At 50.9% G+C, this 26,935-nt stretch overlaps 2 protein-coding genes across 3 annotated transcripts; one reads left to right on the top strand and one right to left on the bottom strand.

Moving 5' to 3' along the window:
- Window positions 1-209: 209 nt before the first annotated feature.
- Window positions 210-20,565, bottom strand: VPS16 (VPS16 core subunit of CORVET and HOPS complexes). Of its 2 annotated transcripts, XM_039224244.1 has the most exons (24): window positions 20,451-20,565; window positions 6,896-6,984; window positions 6,572-6,669; window positions 6,363-6,491; window positions 6,139-6,283; window positions 5,900-6,015; window positions 5,683-5,805; window positions 5,498-5,553; window positions 5,058-5,147; window positions 4,861-4,955; window positions 4,679-4,755; window positions 4,086-4,217; window positions 3,850-3,977; window positions 3,675-3,710; window positions 3,373-3,481; window positions 3,070-3,204; window positions 2,865-2,973; window positions 2,676-2,773; window positions 2,483-2,590; window positions 2,104-2,181; window positions 1,583-1,752; window positions 1,406-1,502; window positions 606-709; window positions 210-489 (listed from the first exon to the last, which is right to left on the bottom strand). In XM_039224244.1, the coding sequence occupies exons 1-24, from the start codon at window positions 20,501-20,503 to the stop codon at window positions 345-347; spliced, it is 2,520 nt and encodes an 839-aa protein (XP_039080175.1). In that variant the 5' UTR covers window positions 20,504-20,565; the 3' UTR covers window positions 210-344. The 2 variants fall into 2 exon arrangements, with proteins under 2 accessions (XP_039080175.1, XP_039080180.1); XM_039224249.1 differs by lacking the exon at window positions 5,683-5,805.
- Window positions 20,566-20,617: 52 nt separating this feature from the next.
- PCED1A (PC-esterase domain containing 1A) lies at window positions 20,618-25,764 on the top strand. The gene is made up of 8 exons (XM_039224257.1): window positions 20,618-21,066; window positions 21,406-21,550; window positions 22,036-22,115; window positions 22,224-22,462; window positions 22,578-22,728; window positions 22,848-23,094; window positions 24,757-25,032; window positions 25,379-25,764. Exons 2-8 carry the CDS (start codon window positions 21,427-21,429, stop codon window positions 25,624-25,626), a joined length of 1,365 nt encoding a protein of 454 aa, XP_039080188.1. The 5' UTR covers window positions 20,618-21,066; window positions 21,406-21,426; the 3' UTR covers window positions 25,627-25,764.
- The last annotated feature ends 1,171 nt before the right edge of the window (window positions 25,765-26,935 follow it).

Raw genomic sequence — 26,935 nt, 5'->3', positions numbered from 1 at the left:
TGAGTGTCTGACTTCGGCTCAGGTCACGATCTCATAGTTTGTGGGTTCGAGCCCCGCGTCAGGCTCTGTGTTGACAGCTTGGAGCCTGAAGCCTGCCTCAGATTCTGTCTCTCCCTCTCTGCCCCTCCCCCACTTGCACTCTATCTCTCATAGAAATGAATAAAAGTTGAAAAAAATTTTTTTAAAGAAAAAAAAAGAAAATGTCCCACCTTTATTTACAACCAGACCCCCGGCGACCACCCCACCCCACCCCAGCTCCTCGGCTTAGCCCTGAGAGAGAAGCAGGATGTGCAGTGACACTTCGGCCGAGCCTAGAGCTCAGGGAGGTGTGCGGGGTGAGCCCTTCACTTCTTCTGGGCTTGTGCCCTAGCCCGCTGAATTTTGTCAGCCGTGGCCCCGTCTGTGGCTCCAGTGCAGTGGGATAATACGAGGCTCAGCTCTGCTTCGTTCCTGTGCTCGATGGCCACGTCTGCAGCCTGAGCCACATCCCTGTGGTGGTGAGCAGGACAAGAGAGGGTGTCGGTCTGCCCAAGGGCACAAACCATGCCCCTCGTCAGCCCACTGCCTCAGCCACCCAGCACCCACAGGGCTCTCAGATGACACACCCAACGAGAAGCAAGGCCTTGACCTTCTGCTCCGGACCCACACGGGAGGCATACTTCTTGGCCTCATATTTGTTGTGTTGCTTCATGCAGATCTCGACAAAGGGCTAAAGAGAGGAAGTGGTGGAAGGAGAAGATAAGGCAGAGCCTTCCTATCCTCTCTCTTATGAGCAAAAGTTCAAAGGACAATTGTCCCCATGCATCTCATACATCCTCAGGTATATATAAGCCCATCCCTCCCCCTCCCCGACGGATGCAACAGTTGTGATCTCAACATCCTCAGGGCAGAAACCACTAAACCACAGATCTGTTAGTGCCTCGAGACCAGTTTATGCCTATGTGGCCACTCCACCATCTGCTGCTACCCTCTCCCAACAGAAGTCTCTTGACTTCTCAGGGCCTGTGTTTTCTCTCATGGCTGCCCTCATCCCACCTACTGATCCACCCGCCATGGAAAACAAACCTCCTCGGTGTCCTCCAACTGCCTCCCAGACAGGCCCTCCCAGTGACCACCCCCCCCCCCCCCGCTCAAACAAGCCTTTCCCTCAGGCACATGGTGTGGGCTGTGGGCCTCCTTGGGGCAAGCAGCGCATTCCTTCTCCCATCAACATCTGAGGCCTAACTGGGCCCGCTCTCCCACAGACCTGGCCCACAAGTGTGCGGACACGGGAGGCACCTGCTGACTACATGGGACAGCTGAACAGAGGCACGCAGGGGCCAACTGCCTGCCTCACTCTGGGCCTGGTCCTCTCCCCAGGACGACTCGCCCTGGCGGTGGGCCACAGGGAGGGCCCATGGCTCACCAGGTAGCCGATGGGTGATTTCTTGCTCTTTGAAAACTTCTCTAGCTCCTCCCAGTCTTCCAGATCTGCCAGGGCCGTCAGCTTCAGCCACCAGAGCCTGCGGGGAAGCTGAGCTTGGAGGTACTGCAGAAGGGCTGGCACTTCCAGGACCTCCTGCGGCCGGCTGCCCGAACCTACCTCTTGTCAGGAATGCGGAAGTCACGCGCCAGCTGCTCTGCGCGTTTGTTGTGGCCTCCGAGGATGAGAGTAGTGACCGTGTCATGCAGAGACAGGTCCAGGAACCGGCCCCCCAGCTCGTCTTCTAGGCGTCGCTGCAGCCGTAGGAGCCTCATCTGATCCTCTGTGGCCTGGGACAGAGATGAAGCAGGATGGGGATGACAGGGACAAGGAGGAAAGACCGGGAGGGAAGGAGAGGTGGTTCTTAGAAAAGAGGAAGTAGGGGCACCTGGGTGGCTCAGTCAGTTAAGCATCCGACTCTTGATTTTGGCTCAGGTCACTATCTCATGGCTCATGAGTTCGAGCCTCGCATCAGCCTCTGCACTGGCAGTGCAAAGCTTGATTGAGATTCTCTGTTTCTTTCTCTGTCCCCCTCTACTCGCACATGCTCCCTCTCCCTCTGTCTCTCTCTCTCTCCCCCTCTCTCTGAAAAATAAATAAATAAACATAAAAACAAAAAGAGAGAAAAAAGTAAGCCAAACCTTGGCTGCAAACTCGTTCTTGGCTTTGTAGAAGGCGTCAGCTGCTGTCTGCAGAGCTGCAACTCGCCCCTCGATACGCTGCAGGAGCAAGAAGGGGAGCCTGAGCTCATAGCACAAAGGAAATCAGCCATCATCACTCGGGCCACACTTCTCTCCCCGGTCCCTGTGCCCAGGGTTGCCAGGGCCAGCCTCACTCTCTGGGTGCCCCACTCCGGTGTCCCCAAGTGGGGAGGCTAGCTCCTCTGGGACCAAACACCATCCTGGCCTCATGTCTTCCCAGACCCTCCCACAGCACTGAGGGCCAGATGGGGTGCATACCGGGAGGCCTAGATCCCTGGAGAAGTAACCTGACCAACAACCCGGCCCAGGGACCCCAGACCTCCTCTGCGGCATAGCTGGCTCGGATGTGGAAGCTGCCCAGCTCCTGGTGGTTGTCATCCTGATTGTAAAGGTCCTTCAGCGTCTCTAGCTCCTGATGCTTACAGAACTAGGGCCACGAACAGGCAGGCGGTCAGCAAGGCCAACCCAGGGGCTCGAGAGGCTCCAGCTCCACCCCTGCCCAGGGCACACACCTGTCGGTACAAACTGAGGGCCATGGGCTGGTTCCGAAGAGTCATGAAAAAATCTCCTCGATTTAGCTCATTCTTCAGGTGCAGCAACACCGTGAACACTAAGGGACAATAAGGTGGTGCAGGGACTCCAGCCTGGCCCCTTGCTTAGCCCAAGGGCCCCAGCCTGGCCCTGCTCCAAACCCTGCTCACCCAGATCAGTGTCCCCACTCTCAATGGCCTTGCTCAGTGCCAGTTTGCTCCTCTTCATCTTTAGGAGAAGGGGTACCTGCTCCCCAGAGCGCGGCTCATACTCCAGCAGCTGTGGGGTGGGGAGAAAGGCACACAGAGAAGGACAGCTGGCCTGGGGCCTCTAATACCAGCATCAAAGCATCTTGACAGGGCCGGGAGCCCACACCTTGATGGCCAGCTCTGTGCGGCCACAGCCATAGGCCCGCGCAGCAATGTCAGAGTAAGAGACGCCAGGCGTGTCCCCCAGCTTCTGGTTAATGGCCCGAGCAACATCCTCATCGGACACATCCTTCTGTTGCACCTGCAGATAGAGGGGGTGGTCACACCTACCAAGATCTCAGCCTTCATCCCACGCTCCCACTTGCTCTCAATCAAGACCTACCCCTTCAGCTCTACACTTCACATTTCCTATACCTCATCAGGGCCTGGAATCCCCTAAATGCCCTTGAACCCCACCCTACATCCTTACCTTGTAGCAGGCCCAGTGGGCCAGGATCCTGCTGACGCCCTGCACTTCAGGAAGGCGCAGGTACTCACAAATCTGGATTGCCAGAGGGTAAAGCCTCCGCAACACAAGCCTGGCAGGCAAGGGGGTAAAGGGTACGAGGGTGAGGTGGGATAGAAAGAGAGGGCAGAGTGGCCCCAGCCTGTGATTCGGGCCTCCCAGATGGTAGAGAAATGGGTGAGGAGCAGTGATCACAAGAACCCAGGAGGGGCTGTGATGCCGGCCCACACACAGCCCTCCGCCCAGAACCCTGGGGTCTGCTGTACCTGTCCAGCAGCACCTGGATGGTGAGTTGCTTATACCTGTATATCACTTGGTTAAGGACTCAGATGGGAGATAAACCTTATTTGCCAAGGACTTTGAGGAAGCATCTTCAGCCCCCCCAACCCTGCCCCCGCCACCACCCTGCGGTAAACATCCTTGTAACTCGCTTGAGGATACTGGCTGTAAGTGAGGGGGATCCCAATGTGATAGTCTCGGATGGCATTGAGTACACGCAGGTCCTGACACATGCGCACGAAGCTGTCAGGTGGAAATCTGTCGAGGAAACACTTCCCAAAGGAGGCCGCCTGAGAAGAGCCAGAGGTCAAGAGAGGAGATCTTACCCCCCACACCCCTCCTGCCAGCGCATCCCCTGCCCAGCACCCACGGCCCCCAGCCCCGCTGTCCAGGCCAACCCTGAGCAGGCTCTTCTGCATGTCTGGCCGGTGCTCATGTCCCGCAGCTTCGATGCACTGCTGCACGGCCTGGGTCAGCTGCCCCAGCTCCTGGATCTCCCGGAGGTACTCATCTGCCTTCTGGCTCTCCTTCTGGGGGGTGGGAGGAGGGTACAGGGATGGTGTGCCATGTCAGAGAACACCCCATGACTGGTCCCCCACCCCTTTGGACTGTACTTCAAATGGGCTGGTTTGGAGAGGCCGCAGAGGCCGAAGCCCAAAACCCCTCAGCCCACGGTCTACCTGAGGTGCCCGTCCATCCCCCCCATATCAGCCCACAACTGCCGGTGAGGGGCCCGGATAGTAGCCCTGACTTGTGCCTGGGCTGGGGATAGTAAGGGCTCCCTGCCTCTCCCCATCGCCACATGGGGGACACCATGTCACTTCAGTGCACCCGAGCCGGCTCTCTCCAGCCCAGCATCCAGTCCAGACTCCTCTCTTGACAAGGCAGCACCTGGCTGAGTCCACCATGACCAGGTAGGGGCACAGGGCTGAGCCAATTAGGAAGGGAAAGAAGAAGATCCTGGGGCCCAGGAAGAAGCCCAGGGCTTTACCTCATACTCTTTCTGGGCCTCCAACAACAGTGCTCCAGGAGCCATCGAGGCAATTTTGAAGATCTCTTCGCTGGCCACTATGGGAGGGAGACAGTGAGGGTTAGTGGGGCAGGGAATCCTCAGCACTGCCTCAATGCCCTGATCCTGCCCTGGGTCACCTGGTGCCCTTGTGAGGGCCTCACCTGGAACCTCATGTAGGAACTCGTGGGTGCTCCGAGAGAAGATGCGGACCCCATCCAGCTCAGGCACCAAATAGGAGTCTTCATCCAGCACAAACCTGAGCTTGGTCAAGGTTTCCAAGAGCATCCGGAAAGGGGGTGGGGCAGGTGAACCTCCCTCTTCCCCTTCCCCCTCCGGCCCCACAGCCCTCCAAGGATACTGGATGCTCTCAGGCGCATCACCCACCACCATTAGCCGCCTCTCCCAAGCCACCACAACGGCCCTCTCTTTGCTGCGAGGGCGGCTGCACCTGTGGGCAGCATCACACACGTGTCTGGGACACAGGACATCGGGCCCACAGCCACCTCTCCCATTCTCCCACATCACCGCTTACATCACTTTGCCTTGGGACAGCCCTGCACATATATGCTACCCCTTATCCCCTTCTCTGACATCTGCTGCCCTCTCCCCCCGTGCTGTCAGCTCCCAGGGGTATCTGGGGCCCACGGGGGGGGGGGGGAGGGAGGGGTTCCCTCAGGTATGCCGTGGCAGAGAAAATAAGAGGCAAGCTCCACCTGGTTTGGCCAGGGGACAGGATGAATCAAGCAGTTCCAGGAAACAAGGCTGTGCCCACCCCCAGCATGACACCCCCATCCTCACCAGACCATCTGCTTCGGGGGTGCCCGGATGTTACAGTTGAACTCACACAGCTTCTCCTGAAAGGGTACAGGACACACCACGGCCTTGTCTCAGTAGTTACCAGTCTGGTTGAAAAGCCCCAACCCTACCCCTAGCAGATCATTCCTGGACAAGGCAGGGCGCTCCGTGTCATCCCGGGATCACACCTTGAGTGACGCTGTCCCCATCCAGATGTAGCCTGTGTCCGTGAAGAGCGCCAGGTGCCGGCAGGTGAAGGAGACAGCCATTTGCAGGAAGCTGCTCACTCCTGGCGCCAGGCCAGAGGGCGTCTGCGGCAGGCCGCGGAGGACACCAGGTGACTTCTCAGAGCTTCCCCACTGCCTCCCTTGCCCCTTTCATTTCCCTCGCACCCCGGGCCCTCACCACTGCGGAGCACGCTGACTGGTCCAGGAGGTAAAGATCAGGCCCCACAGCCAGGAGAATGTGTGCAACTCGGTCCTGGCAGAGTGTGGTCCAGCACGAAGGTGCGCTCTGCAGCCCTGTGACCGGAGAAGGGACAGCTTCAGGATGACCAGAGCGCACGACCTCTGCCTCTGTTGGCACAGAGTCTGGAGGCACATCTGTGGGCACTGAATGGCTGTCTCAGGGATGTCAGGGCTCACCTGGCACCTCTGGCATCCGGCGGAGTTTGAGATCACTGACGTTGGCGCTGAGAGTAAAGCGGTGGGCACCGGTGAGGATGGCCACCCCCGAACCAAACTCTGTGTGGAAGATCCGGGCATCTAGAACCCGGTTCTGGAGCACCTCCTGGGGAGAGGGGCCGAGAGTTGAGGGAGCCACAGAGTCCCAGACTCCCTCCCCTTCCCCAGCCCCCTGTGGCCCCTACATTGCCCATGCTGAAGTGTCTCCGGAAATCGCCATGAAGCCCATACACCAGCACTGCGCCATCTTCCTGCACACACAGCAGCTCCTCCTCAGCTGACCAGCCTAGGGACACCACGGGCCCGCTCTTCCACTGCAGAGGACAGGGAGGTTCCTTAGGCTGCCCTTGGGCACAGACCCGGCCTAGCCCCAAGGCAGGTCAGGCGTGCTCACCAGCAGGCTGGCCAGAGGCAGGCCGGAAGCAGAATAGATCTCAAGCACTGGCCGTACGCTGGCAGCCTTCTCCTTCCGCCATGGGTTCCTCAACAGTGCTGCGGTTTAAGAAGAGATTTTCTGTCCAGCTCCCCAGGCCCACCCCATACAAAGCAGGCTTCAGGAGAACCAAAATTCAAAGCATCTCAGCAGGGGGGTGAGAGGTGGGGGGAATCAGAGTGGCACACATCAGCAAGAACCACCTGACAGCAAGGCCCCCAAGAATCATGGACCTTGAGTCCACCCTAAGGTCCCAGAGCATGCAGTGGCAGAGGGGTGACATACCAATGGGGCCCCCGTAGGGCGCAGCAGCTACCAGGCAGTCCCTGAGCTCCTCCTTCAGGTCCCAGTCCATGCTGTACAGCTCATATTTCCTGCCCATGCAGAGCAAGCAGAGATTAGCCTCCTCGTGACCCCACGTCCAGATGGGAGCGAGCCCCAGAAGAACCCCTAAAACCTCCATTTGCCCTTCACAAGGCAGCTGAGGCCCCCCCCCCCACAGGTGGGAGAGAGTGATGCCTAGAAACAGCTAGAGCCACTGACCACATGCACACGTAAGACCAGCAGGTGAGGGAGCAGGGGGCGGTGGCAGGGCAGGATGTGGTGCTTGGGGCATTTGTCTGAGGATGGCAGGAGCTCCTAGCACAAGAGGCTGGCTGTGCAACCGAAAACCAGGTAGGGCTAGGTAAACTAAGAGAGGACTAGGGTGGGGTGGCTGGCTTTGGGCCTGCATTAGCAGGAAATAAGACCCTCTAAGAGGGCCTCTCAGGGCAGGCAGACTTTCTTCTATGTCTGTTTTTTTTTTTTTAATGTTTATTTATTTTTTTGAGAGAGAGACAGAATACAAGTGAGGGAGGGGCAGAGAGAGAAGGAGACACAGAATCTGAAGCAGGCTCGCGACTCTGAGGTGTCAGCACAGAGCATGATGCGGGGCTCGAACCCACGAGCCGTGAGATCATGACCTGAGCCGAAGTGGCCCGCTTAACCAACTGAGCGACCCAGGTGCCCCTATGTCTGGTTCTTAACACCAAGTCAGGTTGTGGGCTTTACAGCCAGGGGTCCAGCTCAACACTTACTGATAACGAACTCAGTTTTAGAGTCACTGAGTTAGCACTGGCTGAGAGAAATCCAAGAGGAGCTCTCCGGTGAGTCCAGAGCTGGGGACAGAGCCCTGGGTAGACGTCAGTCTCTGAACGCTCAGTTTATGGGAGGCAACAAAAATCACAAGCCCACAGGAGATGGCTGCAATCTGAGATGTGAGGGTCACCAAGGGCACACTGTGTGAAGACAGTGTGGGACACCCGACACATGCTGTCATTTGATGGCTCAAGGTGGGGACAAGGGGACAAGGAAGGAATGAGCGCTATCCCAGGAAACCAAAAGGCGGCAGTATTTAAGGGGAGTGTTTCCTACAGTATCATTTCCAGCGTCATCCTGATAAGAATCAGAAAGATGCCTACCATTATTTTCTATCTGACATTCTTTTTGGGATTCTAGCCAAAATAACTTAAGAAATAAAAAAAGAGAAGTTTATATTTTGGAGAAGGAGTGAGTTTGCTCTATTCACAAATAATGTGATTGTCTACTTAGAAAATCCAAGGCAGGGCACGTGGGTGGCTCAGTTGGTTAAGCATCTGACTTTAGCACAGGTCATGATCTCGCGGTTCGTGAGTTCGAGTCCCGCATCAGATGACTCGAGCCCCACTTCAGGTGAACACGTGCTCCACTTTGGGTAAAAACATGAGCCCAGCTTCGAGTGAACCATGCTTCTCTCTCTCCCCCCCCCCCTCAGCCCTAGCCCGCCATCTCTCTCTGCCTCATGGGATTCTCTCTTTCTCAAAAAAGAAAAAAAGAAAGAAAAAGAGAAAAGAAAATCCAAAGCAGTCTATGGAATAATGAACAAAAGAGCTCAGTAGGGCAATCAACAAAAACCTATATATTTTCTATACCAATAACTTTTCTATATCATGGCAAGAATCAATTAGAAATATAACTCTAAAAAATCCTAATCATGACAGCAATAAAATGACAATAGGCAAGAATAAACCTAATAAAAATTTTTACAAAATAAAATCATAGGGGGGAAAAAAAGAGAAGCAAACTAGGAAATAAGACTCTTAACTACAGAGGACAAACAGAGTCACTGGAGGGAAGGTGGGCAGGGGAATGGGTGAAATAGGTGATGGGCACTGAGGAGGGCACTTGCTGTGATGAGCACTGGGTGCTGTATGTAAGTGATCCATCACTGAATGCTCCATCTGAAACTAATATGACACTGTATGTTAATGAACTGGAATTTAAATAAAAACTTGAAAGCAAAAACTAAAGTTAAAAAAAAAGCAAAGGACATAGAAGACATGAAGAAACATTCCAGAATGATCTATGAATACACAAGAATTCCAATAAAAAATCACTTCCAATTTTGGGGGGGCTGGGAGAGCAAACTGATTCTAAAACTCATTTGCAGAAAAAAATATCTTAAACAGAAGATGCTGGAAAATATTTTAAAATATTTTGAGAATAAAAGAACAGATATATATCAGATATCAAATACACTATATAAAACTAAAGTTGATTAGAACTGTTGTTTTGGCACAGGAATAAGCAAATAGATTGATGGAAGAGTAAAGAGTCCAGAAAAAGAACTGGGCATTGAGCATGTAATAGAGATGGCATTTCAAATTGTTGCAAATTGATACTTGAAATGAGACAATGGGCCATATGGAAAGAATTGCCATGAACACTATTTCATTACTTAATCTCTACAATGCAATATTTTCCAGATGGAATTCAAAATTTGAATGTTAAAAAAAAATAAAGCCATATCAGAACAAATCTTGGCTATTTTTACACTCTCAAAATAGAAACAATTTCTAAGCATGATACATAACCCAGAAGTCACAAAAAAAAAGAAAAACAAATGAGTCTAAATAACAAGGACTTCTGTAAATTTCTATATAAAAAGGGATAAAAACAATACATATGTTTTGTATTTGCTTCTATTTGGGGAAAAAAAAAGAAATTCTAAAAAGACTTCTAAGAGTCTAGTAACTGGTTACTGGTAGGTGAGGGGGTGGAATCTAGTTGAATAGGGGCAGGGATGGAAATGGGACTTTTGAGTTTTTAAATCACTTGAATGGTTATTTATTAAAATGATTAACATTAAAAAACTTTTATAGATTAAAAAAAATCCACCAAAGACAAACTACGAAGACAAATGATGAAAAGGGGGAAATGTCTGTGACACATGTGGAAAAGAGGTACTTTTCTTAAAAATACAAAAGGCTCTGAGTCATTTTCAAAAATGAACATAAAACCAAAAGAAAATAAAAATGGTCAAGAGCTATGATCATACCATTCTATGTGAAAATATTTAAAAACTAAACATAAAAACCTTGAGAAAATATGAGCTAATATTTTTATAATGTGAACTATGGCAAAGTCTTTCAGTGCAAGACACAAAACCTAGAAATTATCAAGGAAAAGAATGATAGATTTTATTACATAAAAATTAAGATTCTGTATATTAAAAATACATAAGAGTCAAGTGACCTTTGAGTCCTCCCCCAAACCCTTGAAAATCCCCCTTCAGTACCGCGCCAGTTAAATAAACTATGGGAGTCCCTATCCTGGGAAATATTATGTGGCCATCGATAAGCTGAGTCTGTGTACTGACATGAGTGATTTCTAGATGTCCTGTGAAATAACAGCAAAAGTAAGGTGCAGCTCAGTAGGAACCATAGTAACCTATTTATTTTATACAAAAACTGAGTGCATACTTCTGACAAGCATATTTACATACAATTACATGTAAGTGTGTAAATACATGGAAAAACGCTCAGAGACACGAAGCTGAATCCAGCCAGAGACAGTGTGTGCCTGTGGGGAGGGTGGTGAATGAAGGAGGGATGTTGGGGGACTGACAATTTTTAGACTTTTGCATTATTTGCATTTTTGATAACCCATATGCACTTTTTGACATTTTGTTACTAAAACCATCCCATGAAAATCTGATGGGAAAATAGATGTTCACACGGACCTAGCACGCCGGTTATCAGTTTATTGCCACTTAGCTCCAAATTCATCCTCCAAAACTGTTCTGTGAGAACAGACTGCATTTCTTGATGTATTTCTCCTTCATGGTGTGATCTTCGTCTCTCCCAGTAGAGGGCGCTTGGAAGGATGCTGCTCAAGGAACCGGCCCTCTGACTGCTTCCAGTCGGAGTTCACCTAGAATCACCTTCCCAGAATCACCACACTCCTAGCCTCCTGCCCATACCAGGCTCTACTTCCTCTGCTGCCAAGGTGCCTGCCTGTCCACTGGCTACCCTGCATGTGCCCTTGTGTTTCCACTGACCCCCTCTGCACACCTGCGCACCCAACCACTGCTTGTGGCTCAGCTTACAGACACCACTTGCTCCCGGCTGCCTCTGCACCATTACTACTATTCCATCCCGTGCCCACACGCTTGGCCACCAGCTGCAGCTCGCCTGTGTCCCCCTACCTTCTGAACTCCAGAGTGTTGCTTCTTGCTTGCCCAGCAACTGGGGACTGGCCCTGGCCCAGGCAAACCAGTGAACTCCTCTACTCTCCAGTGGGCTGCAATTGTTATTTTCTCCAGCAAGATCTGAACTCTAGCCTGAGGAGGGGCTTCCCTTCCAAGTCTGTCATTCCTTGGGAACTCTCCATCAGCCCTATGTGATCATACAAAACTTGCTTTTATCTTATATTTACTTTCATCACAGTTTAATAATTCTTCATGTTTACTAAACTCTCTCAGTTTAAGTGTCCCAGCTGGGGTGACTTCTGTGCCCAGATGTATGGCAATAATGGTGTTTATAAGGGCTTGGGATGGGGACAGATTATTTTGAGTGCACTTGAACATTTACAAAGAGAAAATGACAAGTTTGGGCCCATTAACTTTTAGCTCAAGTCATGGTCTGAGAAGCAGAAAGCCTCCATTACAGCCCTAACAGAATCTCTTCTTTGTTGTGGCCACAGAGCCTCTTACTGCTAAAAATCAAGCACAAAATTTAATTGTGTGGGTTGTTAAATCATAATAGTTGAATTCACCAGCACACTATTTCTCGTGTGAAAATTAATGGCACTGATGAGGAAAAGAACTGGATCCTGAAACCTGTGAACGGTGGAAGCAGGTTGCCTTCCTGTGTCCAGGGAGACTAGCCTTTGGCTGCTGGAAACCCCTATGGTAACCTCACTAGGGGTAGGTGTCTTGGAAGCCTCCTTACCCAAGGCTGAGCTGGCTAACACTACTGTGGAGTGGCTAATCTGCCCACAGCAGAGACTGCTATCTGATCCCAATATGGCACCATTCCTGGGGGGACCAGCCTGCAAGCTGATTATGTATGACTTTGCAAGGGATGTGGCCATCGGCGTCTGAACCCACCGGTCAATCTCAACTTCACTCAGAGCGGACAATCTGATGTAATGAGGTCTCCAGATTTCACGCAGCATAAAAACCACAGCATCGCCTATGAAATGTTTCTGCCCAAAATGTTCAACCTGAACCTATTCAAGCCTCTAGATCTAAAACATAATTTCAGGAAATTCAGACTATAGATTACAAAGTTCAAGTTCAAAGGCACCACAAGGAAGCCAAGGGACAAATCCAGATAAACCCAATGGTCTCTTAAATAAGTCCATGTCATGAAAACAAATGGTAAGGGTGGGAATGGGGACAATAATGTTCAAGTTTATGAAAGACTTAATTAAGACAGGTAAGCATATAAGTAATTCCAGTTTAGGCCTTGATTTGAACAAACCGGTTATAAAAAGACACTTTGGGGGGCGCCTGGATGGCTTAGTAGGTAGAATGTCTGACTTCGGCTCAGGTCATAATCTCATAGTTCGTGAGTTCGAGCCCCATGTCAGGCTCTGTGCTGACAGCTCAGAGCCTGGAGTCGGCTTCAGATTCTGCCTCTCTTTCTGCCCCTCCCCCACTCACGTTCTGTCTCTGTCTCTCTCTCTAAAATAAAAACATTAAAAAAACTTTTTTTTTTTAACTAAAAACATAGACACTTTGAAGATAATTGGGTAAGTCTGAATACAGACTGGTTGTTATATGATTTTAAATGTTAATTTTGTTAGGTGTGAAATAGTATTGCACTTTCATAGGAAAGACTGCATTTTCATAGGAAAAAAAATTGTCATTTTTTAAAAAGTAATGCACATTGAAGTTATGTCTGTAAATAACAGAAAAAGTATTTGATTAAAAAGACGTGCCTACACATGCCTGGGTGGCTCTGTCAATTAAGGGTCTGACTTCAGCTCAGGTCATGGTCTCGCAGTTCATAAGTTTGAGCCCTGCGTTGGGTTCAGTGCTGACAGCTCAGAGACTGGAGCCTGCTTTGGGTTCTGTGTCTCCCTCTCTCTGCCCCTTCCACACTCACGCTCTCTCTTTCTCTCTAAAGTAAATGAAAATATTTTTAAAATGCTTTTAAAAAGAAAAGATGTGTGTAAGTGCACCTGGGTGGCTCAGTGGGCTAAGCGTCTGACTTTAGCTCAGGTCATGATCTCACAGCTTGATCATGGTCATGATCATGCAGGGTTTGAGCTCTGCATCTCTGTACTCACAGCTCAGAGCCTGGAGCCTGTTTCGAATTCAGTATCTCGGTCTCTCTCTGCCCCCCTCCCCCTTGCTCATGCTGTCTCTCTCTCTCAAATAAATAAACATTATAAAAGCGGGGGGGTGGGGAGTGAAACAAATGAAAAGAAAATAGCAAACTGTTGAAGCTAGATGATGAGTACATGGATGTCCACTAAATTACTTTTACTACATTTATGTATATTTGAGCTTTAAAAAAAAGTTTATTTCTTTATTTTGAGAGAGAGCGCATGAGCATGGGAGAGGCAGAGAGAGGCAGGGAGAGAGAATCCCAAGCAAACTTCACACTGCCAGCATGGAGCTGAATGGGGGCCTTGAACCCACCAACCATGAGCTCATGACCTGAGCCCAAACCAAGAGTTGGATGCTTAACCACTAAGCTACTCAGATGCCCACAACATATTTAACTTCCGAATTGCTGAAGCAAATATTGTAACATAACAATTTTTAAGCCTAACTGATGGTGCTGGGTGTTGATTCTACTATTCTACTTTGTTGTACACTTGAAAATGTTCATAGTAAAAGGTTAAATTGCATTTCCAAGAAAGAAGTGAAGATTCGTCTCTAACCAGTGATCCAGGGAGTAAAGAAGCTCTGATGAGGCCTGAGATTTGTCCACTGAAGTGAGAGAAGGTCACTAAGAACAGAGTGAATGGTCAGTGGGAAGAGAAAAAACAGAACCGAGTACAGATGGCAATCTTTAGACCTTTGGCTAGAGCGGGGAGGCAAAAGAAGGGGTGAGAAGGAGGGACGTGTGGAATGGGGGAGTTTAGTTTTTGTTGGGGTGGGGAGATGCAGATCACACTTCCGGTGCCCACCCCAGAGATAATGGGGTAGGTTGGGCCATAGAAGCTCCATGTAGCCAGTATCTGAGGTGATCTCGAAGCAGGGGGTCCTGGACAACAGCTGGAGAAACCCTGTGGCTGAGGGAGGGTGTGGGCAGATGGCACATGGTTTCGGGGAAGGCAGGGAGACAGGCACGTCTCCTCACCGGGTCAGGAAAGACAGCTAGCAGGTTTGGCCGGGGGAAGTCTCAGCCCTTCCATGTGATGACTTCCAGTCCTCTGGGAAGCATGAGGTGAAGTCAGCTGTTGGGAAGAGGCACCAAAAAGACTATGATTTTCAATATTTCCAAATGATTTTAATTGTTGTGCAATCTTTTAAAAGGAAAAGTAGAGGGGCACCTGGGTGGTTCAGTCTGTTGAGTGTTCGATTTCAGCTCTAGTCATGATCTTGCAGCTTGTGGGTTCGAGCTCTGCATTGGGCTCTGTGCCAACAGCTCAGAACCTGGAGCCTGCTTCAGATTCTGTGTCTCCCTCTCTCTATGCCCCTCCCCCACTCGTTTTCTCTCTCTCTCTCTCTCTCTCTGTCAAAAATAAATAAACAAAAAAAAATTTTTTTAGGGATCCCTGGGTGGCTCAGTTGGTTAAGTGTCCAACTTTGGCTCAGGTCATGATCTCACAGTTCGTGGGTTCGAGCCCCGCATCGGGCTCTGTGCTGACAGCTAGCTCAGAGCCTGGAGGCTGCTTCAGATTCTGTGTCTCCCTCTCTCTCTGACCCTCCCCTGCTCATGCTGCCTCTCTCTCTCTCTCTCTCAGAAATAAATAAAACATTTAAAAATATTTTTTAAGGGAAAAGTAGAGCCCTTGTGATGAGTGTAGGCTGACCCCACATAAGAGGACCGTGAGGGCCACTTGAGGCTGGTGGGCACGATTTGCATAGTCCCACCCTGCCTGTCTGTGGCCTGCCTGGCATCACTCAGTAGCCTGGGCACAGGTAGAGATGGTGAGGGGTTGGTGCACTGGGAGGGGCCCCTGTGCCAGACAGGTGCAGCCAAAGAACGAAAGAACAAGGTTGTCAGGGAAGAGGTGAGAGACTGAAATGACTGACCATGGCTGTACTCCAAGCTGGACAGGGAGGGGCACGTTTATAGAAGGGGGCTCTGCACATGGATCGAAAGAGGACAGAGGGTTCCAGGGACAGGGGTCCCAATGAAGTTGAAGGACAGGTGTATTAGGAGGCATCAGAGTATAGTGAGGACAGGAGCTTATGGTCATAGAGGGGACTGCTGAATTGAATATTTCAGAGGCAAAGCAGTTCTGGAAGAACACAGGCACCAGGCGGAGGGTGGCTAATGTACATAAAGTCTCTTGAGAAGAACTCATGGAACTATGAAGTCTGGTGGCCACTTAAGTCACCCTGGAAGGTCACCCAGGAAGCTGTCCAATCAGTCAGTGAGGGATGTGGTTCAGGAGGTTGGCAGCAGCACAGACCTGGCTGGGAAGGAGGCAGAGCTCCTCTACAGGGTACAGGAATTAAGAGTCAGTGAGTGAAGAACAACAAAACATGGACTACCTCCCAAGGCTTCGAGGTAAAGGCGGCTTCTCAGGGACAGTCAGATGACTCAGGTCTTGCCTATGGGGTGGCATGGGGTGTGGATAGGCAGAGGGAAGGGCAGCAGGGAGGGTGGCTTCTCAGAAAAGCCTAGGGGTATGGACTTTTGTAAGGACAGTCACAGCCTTAATGAGGAAGGCCAGTCACATCTCTCTCCTCTACTCCCAGGATCCAGAAGTGGGAAATCTCAGCAGCAGTAAACAGACCCTGGGTTCGAATACCAGGAAGTCACTAAACCTAGCAGCTCTTGCAGCCTCAGTTCCAGCCCCTCCAGGAAGCACTGGAGGAATCCCAGTGTCTGTGCAGCTGAACTCCTGGAAAGTTTCCAATCCTAAGCATGGTCTGCCAAGGTGCGAGAAGAGCCCTGTGTGAAAACAGATGATCTCCAGCCTTTGCCTGGAGGGTCCCCGCTGGGCTATTGAACACTGGGGAGGAAGAGGCACATCAGGTCTAGCCTTGGGGAATAATCTATTTATTCCAAAATCCTCAGGCCCAAAAGAGAGCCCACCAACACCCCTGAAATCCTTTGATTCCAATTGGCCACAAAAATAAATACTACCAAAGAACTCTTGTCCATTGTTGCTGGAAATGCAAAACGGTGTAGCTGCCATGGAAAACAGTACAAGAATTCCTCAAAAAATAAATAAATAAATAAACAAACAGGATTACATGTAATCCGCAGTTCCATTCAGTATCCAAAAGAACTGAAAACAGGCTCTAGGGACATTTGCACACACATGTTCCTAGCAGCGTTATTCACAACACGATTATTTACAACCACGAGGTGGAAGTAAGTATAAGACAGATAAATGCATAAACAAATACATACTACGGAATATTATTCAGCCTTAAAAAGGAATGACATTTTGACACAAATTGCAACATGGATAAGTATTGTGGACAGTATGCTAAGTGAAATAAGCCAGTCACAAAAAGGCAAATACTGTATGATTCCACTTATATGAGCTATCTACAGTAGTCCAATTCACAGAAATAGAAACAAGAATGGTGGCTACCAGGGCTGGGGGCGGGGCGGGGGGGAACGGGTCAATGGGGAGTTATTATTTAATGGTTATAGAGTTTCAATTTTGCAAAATGAAAAAGTTCTGGAATTCACTGCACAACATGAATATACTTAACACTACTGGACTGTACTTTAGAATGGTTAAGGCAGGAAACTTTATATTGTGTATATTAACCACAATTTTTTTAAATGTTCATGTTTTAGGGGCACCTGGCTGGCTCAGTCGGTAGAGCACGTGACCCTTGATCTTAGAGGCTTTAAGTTCAAGCTCCACATTGGGTATAGAGATTACAAAAAGATAAAATCTTAAAAAAAAAAAAAGTTCATGTTTACATGTCACAACCCCTTCCCCCAATCCTACTAAATAGTCAACCTCTCTTCTAAGAAGTTTTAGGAATACATAATGTATCTTGCCTCCTTTCTCTTATCATAAGTGTTGTTTCTAAAGTACCTGAAATAATGTGTCCAAAATGAAGCTAACCCTTTCCACACAAAATTTACTCTTCTCTTCTCATTACCTTAAGCCCACACCCCAGTCATCCTCATTTCTTGCTCTATCTCCTTCCTACTGAGTGCAATGCATCACAATCTCCTTTGATTTTGTCCCCTAAATATCTGATGCATCCCCTTCTCTCCATTTCCACCATACTGCCGAGGGTGTGGCATCAACTTCTCCCTTGTCTATTCCACCAGTCCCCTAACCAGTCTCCTTTGCCTCCATATTTGCTTGCCCCTTCTAACTTGTCCCCGCTAATGCCTCTAGAAGTTACACACACACACACACACACACACACACACACACACACACCGTCGTCCGTGGCAATCTAGCCACTCTGGCTCTCTGTTTAGATGACTGAGAGTGTCCTGCTCTTTCCTGCCTCAGGGCCTTTGTATATGCTCTTTTTCATCACCCTTATTCATCCCCTGGATGGGGGAATTATTATCTCCTTCAGAAAGTTTTCTTTACCTCTAACCTCCCAGTCTATTCTACATACTAGTTTAGGACCCTATATCTCTTCTTTATAATGATTATGATTAAACAAATACGAAGTCATTAATGGTTATCAACTGTCTCTCCTGCTGGCTGTAAGCTCCATAAGAGTAGGCAGGGTCTATGTCTTTTACTTGGTCAATACACACTGAGTCTGGTAAAGAGTTGAGCAAAATTAATCAACAGGATCAATCCAAGTTTGGTTTTTAGGATAAAAATGGCTAAAATTATGGAGCTCCGTAAGAACTAGTAGCCATTCCCTCTCCTTGCCTTCCCAAATTCAGTTAACTTTCCAGAACATTACTTCCAATGCAAAAGAATCCTATCCTATAGAAAGGACTTGAAATGCAATGTCTGCCACTTATCATTCATTCACTCACTGGAACATGTTCTGGCATAAGGCTATGCACAAATATGAATAAAACCAAACAGTTGCATTTTAAAACATTTCCACTTTTGGGGAGCCTGGCTGGCTCAACTGCAAGAGCATGCAACTCTTGAACTTGGGGTCATGAGTTTGAGTCCCACATTGGGTGCAGAGGTTACTTAAATAAAACTTTAAAAAAAAATTCCATTCTAGTGAAGCTAGAATATGCGGTTATATTTTCCTGTTAAAACAAAACAAACCCAAGGAGTGCCTGGGTGGCTCAGTTGGTTAAGTATCTGACTTTGGTTCAGCTCATGATCTTGAGGTTTGTGAGTTCGAGCCGGGAGTGAGGCTCTGTGCTGACAGCTCAGAGCCTGGAGCCTGCTTCAGATTCTGTCTCTCTCTCTCTCTCTCTCTCTCTATCCCCCTCTCAAAAATAAACAAACATTAAAAAAAAAAAACCTGATGGTTTAACACAGGTTCTAAAAGACTGGATTCAAAGACTGGCTCTACCGTTTACTAGCTGTGTAACGGGTCTACCTAATCTCTCTGTGCCTCAGTTTCCTCATCAGTAAGATAGGGCTAATGATAACTATCTCATGGGATCGTGAAACAAAGAAGTTAATACATATAGTACTTAACACAGTGTCTAGTACACAGAATGGCTCAACATCCATTAACAAAAATCATATATCCTCCACAGCAAGACTCAGACCTTTACTCTTTCTAGCAGCACAGCACAGGGGAGAGGAGGCTGGCCAGACAGGTCATGTCTGTGGCATGTACTCAATGATTACATTCATTTAAAACTTTCCTGGTACATCAACAAAGCTAAGACTCTGTGCGATAAACAGGAGCTCTGTGGTAATAACGTCATGGTCTTTAGCAGTCTCTGACTTAACCAACCTGTGTGGGCAATATGTATTCTCAGAAGTAATACAAGTTCATGTTTTTAAAAGTGTATGCTATATGTGTCAACAGGAAGTCATATAGCTACTTCTGTCAAATGACATCCCTTCTCCACAAAAAAAAACCCCAAAACAGTTGAAATCCTTGTTACTTCCTACTGACTTGACTGTTTCTTAATTAAATTTCTGCATTTTTTTCACATTGCGTATGCATATTTATAAGAAATAAGAATTATAAATAAACAACAAATGCATCAGAGCTCTAAAAATTGCCACAAAGCATTTGTCCATCTTGGAAGCATTAAGGGCTAACATTTTGTGTTATCAAAAATTGCACTGAAAACTTTTCACATGTGAATAAAAAGGGTATAGAGTTTCACTAACATAACAGGGTACTTTGTACTGAAATACCACCCTAATGCAGTATCTTCTGACCTTTAGTTGCAATCAATAAAAGATTCTTAAAACTTTGGGGGACAACTACTACAGAGCAGCCATTGTTCTAAAGGTGCATTGGACATAAAGAGATAAACATAGTCTTGGCCCTCAAGGAACTTAGTTTATACCATAAGAAACCCACGTAAACATTACTCTACTCTGCGTTCATAACAGAAGTAACACCGGATCCAATGAGGCCCAAGAAAGCCAGCTGACTCTATTGGGACTGGAACAGCAAAGGTTTCCGAAAGAAACCTTGAACTAAGCCCTGAAACATGAGCAAATAATTTTCCGGTGAGATAAAGAGGGCAATGGCAGTACCAACAGAAGGAACTGTAAGCTGGTGCAAATATGGGGAGCAATGAAACATGGCGGCGTTTTGGGGTCCTACAACTCTGTGCAACTGAACAGGAGACTTGGGTAGGAGACGGGCAAATGGAGCTGGAGACAAATAGGGGTTGAAGTACAGACGTTCCAATAGAAGGAGTTTGTATTTTAACCTATAAAGAAGGGGCGCCATTGAAAACTTGTTATCGGGGTAATGAAGTGATCGGTTGACACTTCATATCAATGGTTTAGGACTCTACGACTCGCAGGAGAGGGTTCGCTAGCTGGGGGTCCTCACTCGCGCTGCCCCTGGATTCACAAAAGACTTGCCCCTTCTCCCACCCTCGGTTTGCTGTCACGCCGCCCGCCTTGCGATCCCGCCTCCCGCGGAGCGCCCCTGTAGTCGGCCTTTGGCAGCACTTTCCCACAGAAGACTAAACACTTTGTCACCCGCAGGCCGCCTCCCTCAGCGTGATCTGAAGCATCCTTCCGGAGGCTGACAGATCTGGGCTTCAGCGTTGGGCTCTGCTCTACTTCTGCGACCGCCGTGCTTGCCTCAGTTTCCTTCCTGGATTTGGGGAAGGCCCGGCCCCTTGGGCATTAGGCTGCGGTGCGTTAAGTGGTAGACGCTGGGGGGAGAGCTGGCGAGGGGCGGACCCCAGCGCCCACAGTGACGGGGACGCGCGCCGCCGGCTCCGCCCGGAGACTCCGGTCGGCGGGCCAGCGGGGTAAGTCGGGCCGTGGGCGGGAAGGCGGGGCGGCTCACCGGTAAAAGGCAGAGTCCCCAAGCGGGTTCCAATTCGCCGTGTAGCAGTCCATGGCTGGTGCGAGCGGCTGCTGGGCAGCGCAGAGGAGACACCCGCCGGGTGCGGGCTCCGGGCCGGCACTTCCGCTTCCGCCCGTCCGGGTCACGCGGTGAGGCTGCCGCCACGGCCATCACCACTGTGGGCAGTCTGCGCTCGGCCGCCGCCGCGCCCCCGCCCACACCCGGGCCTCGTGCCGGCCCGGGTGGGCCCGGCCCTGGCTCCCGCCCTCTGCCGCGGCTACCCCCGCCGCCTCCCTGTCCCCTTGGGCGCTGGGGGTCGCGCAGGGCGGGACATGGGTGACCGGAAGTGGAAGCTGTGAACGTCGCCGCCCGCGGCGCCGAAGCTCGAGGCGCCGTCGGGGCCGCCGCGACGCACGCATGGAGAGCGCTGGGCTCCGGGCTGCGCACCGACGGCTAACCGGGACGCACGGGTTCTGCCGGGCGCGGGCTGTGCAGAACCGTCCGGCCTCTCGGGGCGCGGGAACATGAGGCTAGGCCCGGAGCCCTCAGCGGGCGAGGCGCGCGGTGTGCGGGTCTGCCCCGGTCGCGGGTGAACGGTGCAGAGCCCGGGGACCCGGTAATTGGCACGAGCGGGCGCGCGCATGCGCGGGGAGGCGGCGGGCACGTGGCGGGGCGCAGGGCGGCGCCGCGCGGGAAGCGCCTCGGTGCCCCGGAGGCCCGGGGATCAGCGACCCGTCTCTGACTCCGGCGCCAAGTGTGACCGAGGCAGGCGCCACCATGAGCCCCCCTCTGCAGCCGCCACCTCGCCCCCGTAGCCCTGAGCAGCCCTGGAGGGGCCGGCGCAGGTCTCGTTTAGCGGGCCCTGGGGCCGACCTGTCCTGAGCCCCCCCCCGCGCCCCCCTCCCCCTGCGTCCCCCCTCCCCCCGCTCCGAGGCTTAGTGGCCTTTCCCCGCCCCCTGTCCTTGGCAGCGGCGGCATGGTCTTCTGTCTGGAGAACGAGGAGCCGCGCTTCCCGCTGCGAAGCGCCATGGTCCACTTCCAGGCCTCAGAAGTCCAGCAGCTGCTACACAACAAGTTCGTGGTCATCTTGGGGGACTCAAGTGAGTGCCCTTCTAGAATCACACTACCTAGCCCGCGCCTTCAGTCTATGACTGGGCCCGCTGTTTCCTTCCCAGATCTCTTTTCTGACCTTCTGTCTGTTCCAGGCCAGTAGGTTTTCTTTTATTTTCCCATGCACCTTCCACAGGTGTCCAGACCTGTCAAATTTTTTACCCCATCCTTGCTCCGAATTTTTACACGGACAGTCCCCCACAGGACTCCTTTTATGGGAGCAGTGGATTGTGTTGTCTGCCTCCTGGGCCCACTTATTTCTGCCAGGTGATCTTGGGTCACAGTGTGCTGAGTTGAGGGTGGTGCGTGGCCAGAGGTAGTACCAGGATTTTTTTAACCTTACCTTTTCTATCTCTGTTAACACTCCACAGAGGTAGTGGCAGCAGCCCTGGTCTTGGGAAGATAAGGCCTGGACTTAGGGTGAGCAGGGTGGGGTGAGGCCTGACTTAGCCTCAGGATCTCTGTCTCCCTGCAGTCCAGCGGGCTGTGTACAAGGACCTAGTGCTCTTGCTCCAGAGGGACTCCCTGCTTACAGCGGCTCAGCTGAAAGCCAAGGTGAGGGAAGCTTGGCAGCCATGCCAGTGGTGGGTGGGCACAGACCCTGGCCTGGCAGGGTCTTCCTCCCTGGCATGGCTCTGACCAGCTGGGTGTGGGGGTGGACAGGGAGAGCTGAGCTTTGAACAGGACCAACTGGTGGCTGGGGGTCAGCTGGGCGAGCTGCACAACGGGACACAGTACCGGGAGGTCCGTCAGTTCTGCTCGGGTTCTGGCCACCACCTTGTGCGCTTCTACTTCCTCACCCGCGTTTACTCCGAGTACCTCGAGGGCGTCCTGGAGGAGCTGACATATGGGCCTGCCCCGGACCTGGTGATCATCAACTCCTGCCTCTGGGACCTCTCCAGGTCGGGGTGGGGGGGATGTGGAGGGGGGAGAGGGAAATACGGATTGGGGGTGAAGGTGTGGCTCAGAGGCTATCCACTCAGTGCCCTTGCCCACCCTGTTTGCACTGTCCACCAGGTATGGCCGCTGCTCGATGGAGAGTTACCGAGAGAACCTGGAGCGAGTGTTCGTGCGCATGGACCAGGTGTTGCCAGACTCTTGCCTGCTCGTTTGGAACATGGCAATGCCCTTGGGGGAGCGCGTCACTGGGGGTTTCCTTCTGCCAGAGGCAAGTAACAGGGGCCCTTCAGGTGGGGGGGGAGGAGACAGCCGACTGGTAGATAGAGGGCCATCCCTCCCGACCCTGCTTCATTGTGTGGCTCTTAGATGCTGCGCTTTCTTACTCAGCTCCAGCCCCTGGCAGGCTCTCTGCTGCGGGATGTGGTTGAAGGGAACTTCTACAGTGCAACGCTGGCCGGGGACCACTGCTTTGATGTCCTGGATCTCCACTTTCATTTCCGGCATGCAGTACAGCACCGTCACCGAGACGGTGTCCATTGGGACCAGCATGCCCACCGCCACCTCTCACACTTGCTTCTGACCCACGTGGCCGACGCCTGGGGCGTGGAGCTGCCCAAGCGTGACTGTCCTTCTGGTGAGCCTACCACAGGGGGTAGGATAGTGATGCAGAGGGGATTCTTAGAGCACAGGGCTCAGAAACAGAACAGGACACAGGTCCTCAGGGGGAGCAGGACCCCTCGAAGGACTGTTGTGGCCCCTGAGTGCTCCTTCCTCACCCCCTGGGGAGAGTGAATCACAGGAGCGACATCCTGATCTAAGTTCTGGTTTTGTATGGGCTAGCACGTAGACGTCTCTGTGTACGTGAGTGAGTTTATACGAGCTTTGAGCGTGTAAGGTAGCATGTCAGAAGATCCCTGTCCTACAGAGGAATAGGAAAGCAATGGACGCATTTCTAGCTAGTAATGGGGGTGGGGGGTGGAAAAACAGAAGCGGAGGAAGGGTCATCATGCAGTGTGGCAGAAGCAGAGAAGCCCTTTAGTGGGTGCCACCAGCCTCTCAGTTCCTGCCCGCTCTTCCAAGGGGGCATGGTGACTGATTGTTGCCAGGTCTACTTTCCCCCGGATCATGTCCTTAAAGAGCAAGGTTCCTACCATGTTGCCAGCCCATCCCTTTTGGCCCCAATGTCTAGCACGATTGTCGTGTACGTAGCACCTACAGAATTGTGTAGTTTCTTTGTTGAGTTGGGGGCACAAGTCTGATGAGAAGTCTGTCTGTAGTAGCATTAGAAGTGTGAGGCCAGAGAGCCACCAGGAATGTCACAGAGGTGAACTTCTAGGACTTGGTAGCTAGGAGTTGGAGCACTAGGGAGGTGAATTTGGAATTTGATTATATAACGGTTCAGTTTCCTTGATTTTTACATGAGAAGAACTAATCTCCAGCAAAGAGAGGGATGCTTTAAAGGTTGTAAAGCTAGTTTGTGGTGGCTCAGGTCTTCTGAACCCAGTTTGGAGCTCCAGAAATAGAAACGTGAAAAGGAAGAATTGGGTGGGAGGATGTGACTGGTGGCAAATCTGGTGCGCGCAGACCTCTGAGGTGCTGTGAAATGTGCGGTAGGTTGGAGTCAGCGGGGCCCAGCTGAGGGCATGAGTGTGGACTGTGAAAGAGAGAGCAGAACCAGGACCATGCTGTGGAAGCGAAGAGGGGCTGCTGGAGGAAACAAAGGAAACGAGGGCAGAGGCACTTTGAGGGAGGACAGAGTCTATTGGCTGTGTCACGTGACTGTCAGGAAAGAGGAAGTGGTTACTTGTAGTCAGAAAAGTGCTGAAGGTGTGAAGTCAGGGTAAGAGGCAGAAGCAATTGATGAAGGGATAGAAACTGGGCAGAATACTCCTTTTAGATGTTTGGAAGGCACGGGACTTCTGGGAGAGGAGAATGATAGGAGCTCATGTTGTCCAGAAAGAAGACCTCTTAAGCTCATTTATTGCTCTGTGGGGGAGGAGCTGGGTGAGGAAAAAGCTTACAGATACAGGAGCTGGGCGCGCAAAGGAAGAAGGCTCTAGAGAGGAGCATGAGGTCAGAGCGAAGGCAGATCCATGACATTGAGAAAAGTAAGGAGGAAGGGCTGTACCCTGGACTTGGCCTGAAATGAGAGGGAATGAGGAAGACCGAGTAGGAAGCAGAGGGTGCTCCCGCCTGGTGGCCCTGTTTTCCCAGAGGAGGGAAGAGAAGTGTGGACAACCAGAATTCCGGGCGGACTGGCTCTCAGGCCTAAAACAACCAACCATCCCATTCCTAGACCCGTGGATTGAGGACTGGCCAGAGCCGGATCATCCGTTCCAGGGGAGCCATGGGCAGCCCCCAGACTTCGGGGAGCAGCTGGCCTTGCCCCCACCCCAGCCTTCTCCTCTGCCCCCTCCCGTACCTTTTCCCTACCCCATTCCTCAGCCCTCGCCGCCTCCCCTGTTTCCACCCCTGCCCCAGGACATCCCCTTTTTCCCAGGCCAGCCCTTCCCACCCCATGAATTCTTCAATTATAATTCAACAGAAGACTTCTCGATGTCACCCCACGTAGGTAGGTGCCTCCGCAGCCTCCCCTCACACCTCTCCCAGCTTCCCCATGCACCTTTCCCAGCCTAGCCTCTGTGCCCAGGTGGACTAAGGAGATGGGTAGTTCCTTGTGCCCCCAGGACTGGGTTCAGTCACTGCTCGGTCTAGAACAGCATATGTAGACTTGTTATTCAACTCATTGATTGTCACATTTTGCTGGTTTGGAGGTAAGGGAAGCGGTATTGCCATTTTGCAGATGGGGAAATGGAAGCCTCGAGAAGCTCACTCTGAAGGACCAGAGCTGCCCAAAGGCAGAGCTGGGCTCAACCCTGGCCAAAAGCCCACTCTGATCATGACTGGTTCTTTTGTAGGATGTGGCCCTGGAGTGAACTTTGTGCCTGGCCCCCTGCCACCTCCAGTCCCTGGCCCTGGCCCCCACGGTCAGCACCGGGGCCCAGTGGTCCACCGGGGGATGCCACGCTGTGTTCCCAGCAGCCCCTACCATGTGCCGAGGATGGGGGGCCCCTGCAGGCAGCGGCTGAGACACTCAGACAGACTGATCCACACAAACAAACTGGACAGACAGCCTCCTGCCCATTCGGGGACATGGCCTGGGTAGACTGGATCTTGGGCTGGGGCTGGATGCGCCAACGGCCCTGCAGGGCCTGCTTGCCATCCGCAGTGCTGGGTCAAGGTGTCTGGTATGCCTGGCATTGTTCTTGTCCATTGCTGTCACTAATAAAGGCGTGGAAGAACAGAGTGGCATCTTCCTGTGTGAGGGAATGGGTCTCCCAAGCCATGATCTCAAGAGTTGGGGAACCGCCTCTGGATCCTCTCCAACCTTAGACGTTTCACCTCATACAACTTAAAAATCATTGAATGTGTTCTTTCTGCTATCACACACTCATTTCCACCCTTACCAGAACACAGGTGTGCTTAAGGATCCTGGAAAGGTACCCTGTTGTCAGCTGCTCTTTGGGATTGGAAAGTAAAAAGGGCTGAGTTGAAATTGTCAGTATTTTATTAGGAATTTTCAATCTGGCTAGTTCTTACCCATATTTCCCAGTTTCAATGCATTCAGCATTCGTTTATTTCAGAGCACATACACATACCTTAGTTATCTGCACAATTCTTGGCACAGGGTGGACACTCATTAAGTGGTTGGGACTGTCAAATGAGAAGCTTCCAGACTCAAGTGGAAGGCTGATTAGAATTCCATTACGTCATACACATAACGTGCAATGGAACACAGACCAACTTCTTTGATTGGGGGGAGGTGGCAGTCAAGGAGGAGCTGAAGGAGAATTCCGAGGTGGGGGGTTAGAGGCTGTGCTAAACTCTGCAAGTAAGTTAAAGAGTACAGGGTTTCAGCTTTCAAGTGGTGTTGACCCTAGTTTGTGACTCTACTGAGTTTCAAGGATGGAGTGTGGGCCATATGGTGACATGGGTGGGTGTCATGGGCCTGAGGGAGGGTGCATGACAGTAGGTTGATCGGTGTTGTGAGTCAGGACAATAAGGTGATGGAGGCCCACCGAATCCTCTTGAAGTAGAATTGGATGGAACAGAGAGACACAGATTTCTTATATTGAGTTCCCACACTTATTAAAATTTTATCTTGACAAAGGATATCATATCTCACACACAAGGAGGTGAGATAGCAGACTAGAAAAGAGTTGATCGTTGATAGCAATCAACTAAGTGCAAAAGTAAGGAAGCTATTAAGTTAACTCTCTGGTGGTGGGGAATCCTAAGACAATGTGAGTTAAAGAGAGCAACCGTGACCGGGCAGTTGAGGATTGAAAGATACGAATAAGCTTGTTTTTCTTTGGTATAGATGAAAGGTGGAAGAGAACCTACTAAAATGACAGCCTTTGTTAGGGAGATAAGATTTTGGATTTTTTTTTCAAAAAACTTTTATTTTTCTTAAT

Source organism: Hyaena hyaena, unplaced genomic scaffold (assembly GCF_003009895.1).
Source record: "Hyaena hyaena isolate Hyena2069 unplaced genomic scaffold, ASM300989v1 scaffold_16, whole genome shotgun sequence".
NCBI classification, from domain to species: Eukaryota; Metazoa; Chordata; class Mammalia; order Carnivora; family Hyaenidae; genus Hyaena; species Hyaena hyaena.
This window is presented reverse-complemented; position numbering and strand designations above follow the sequence as displayed.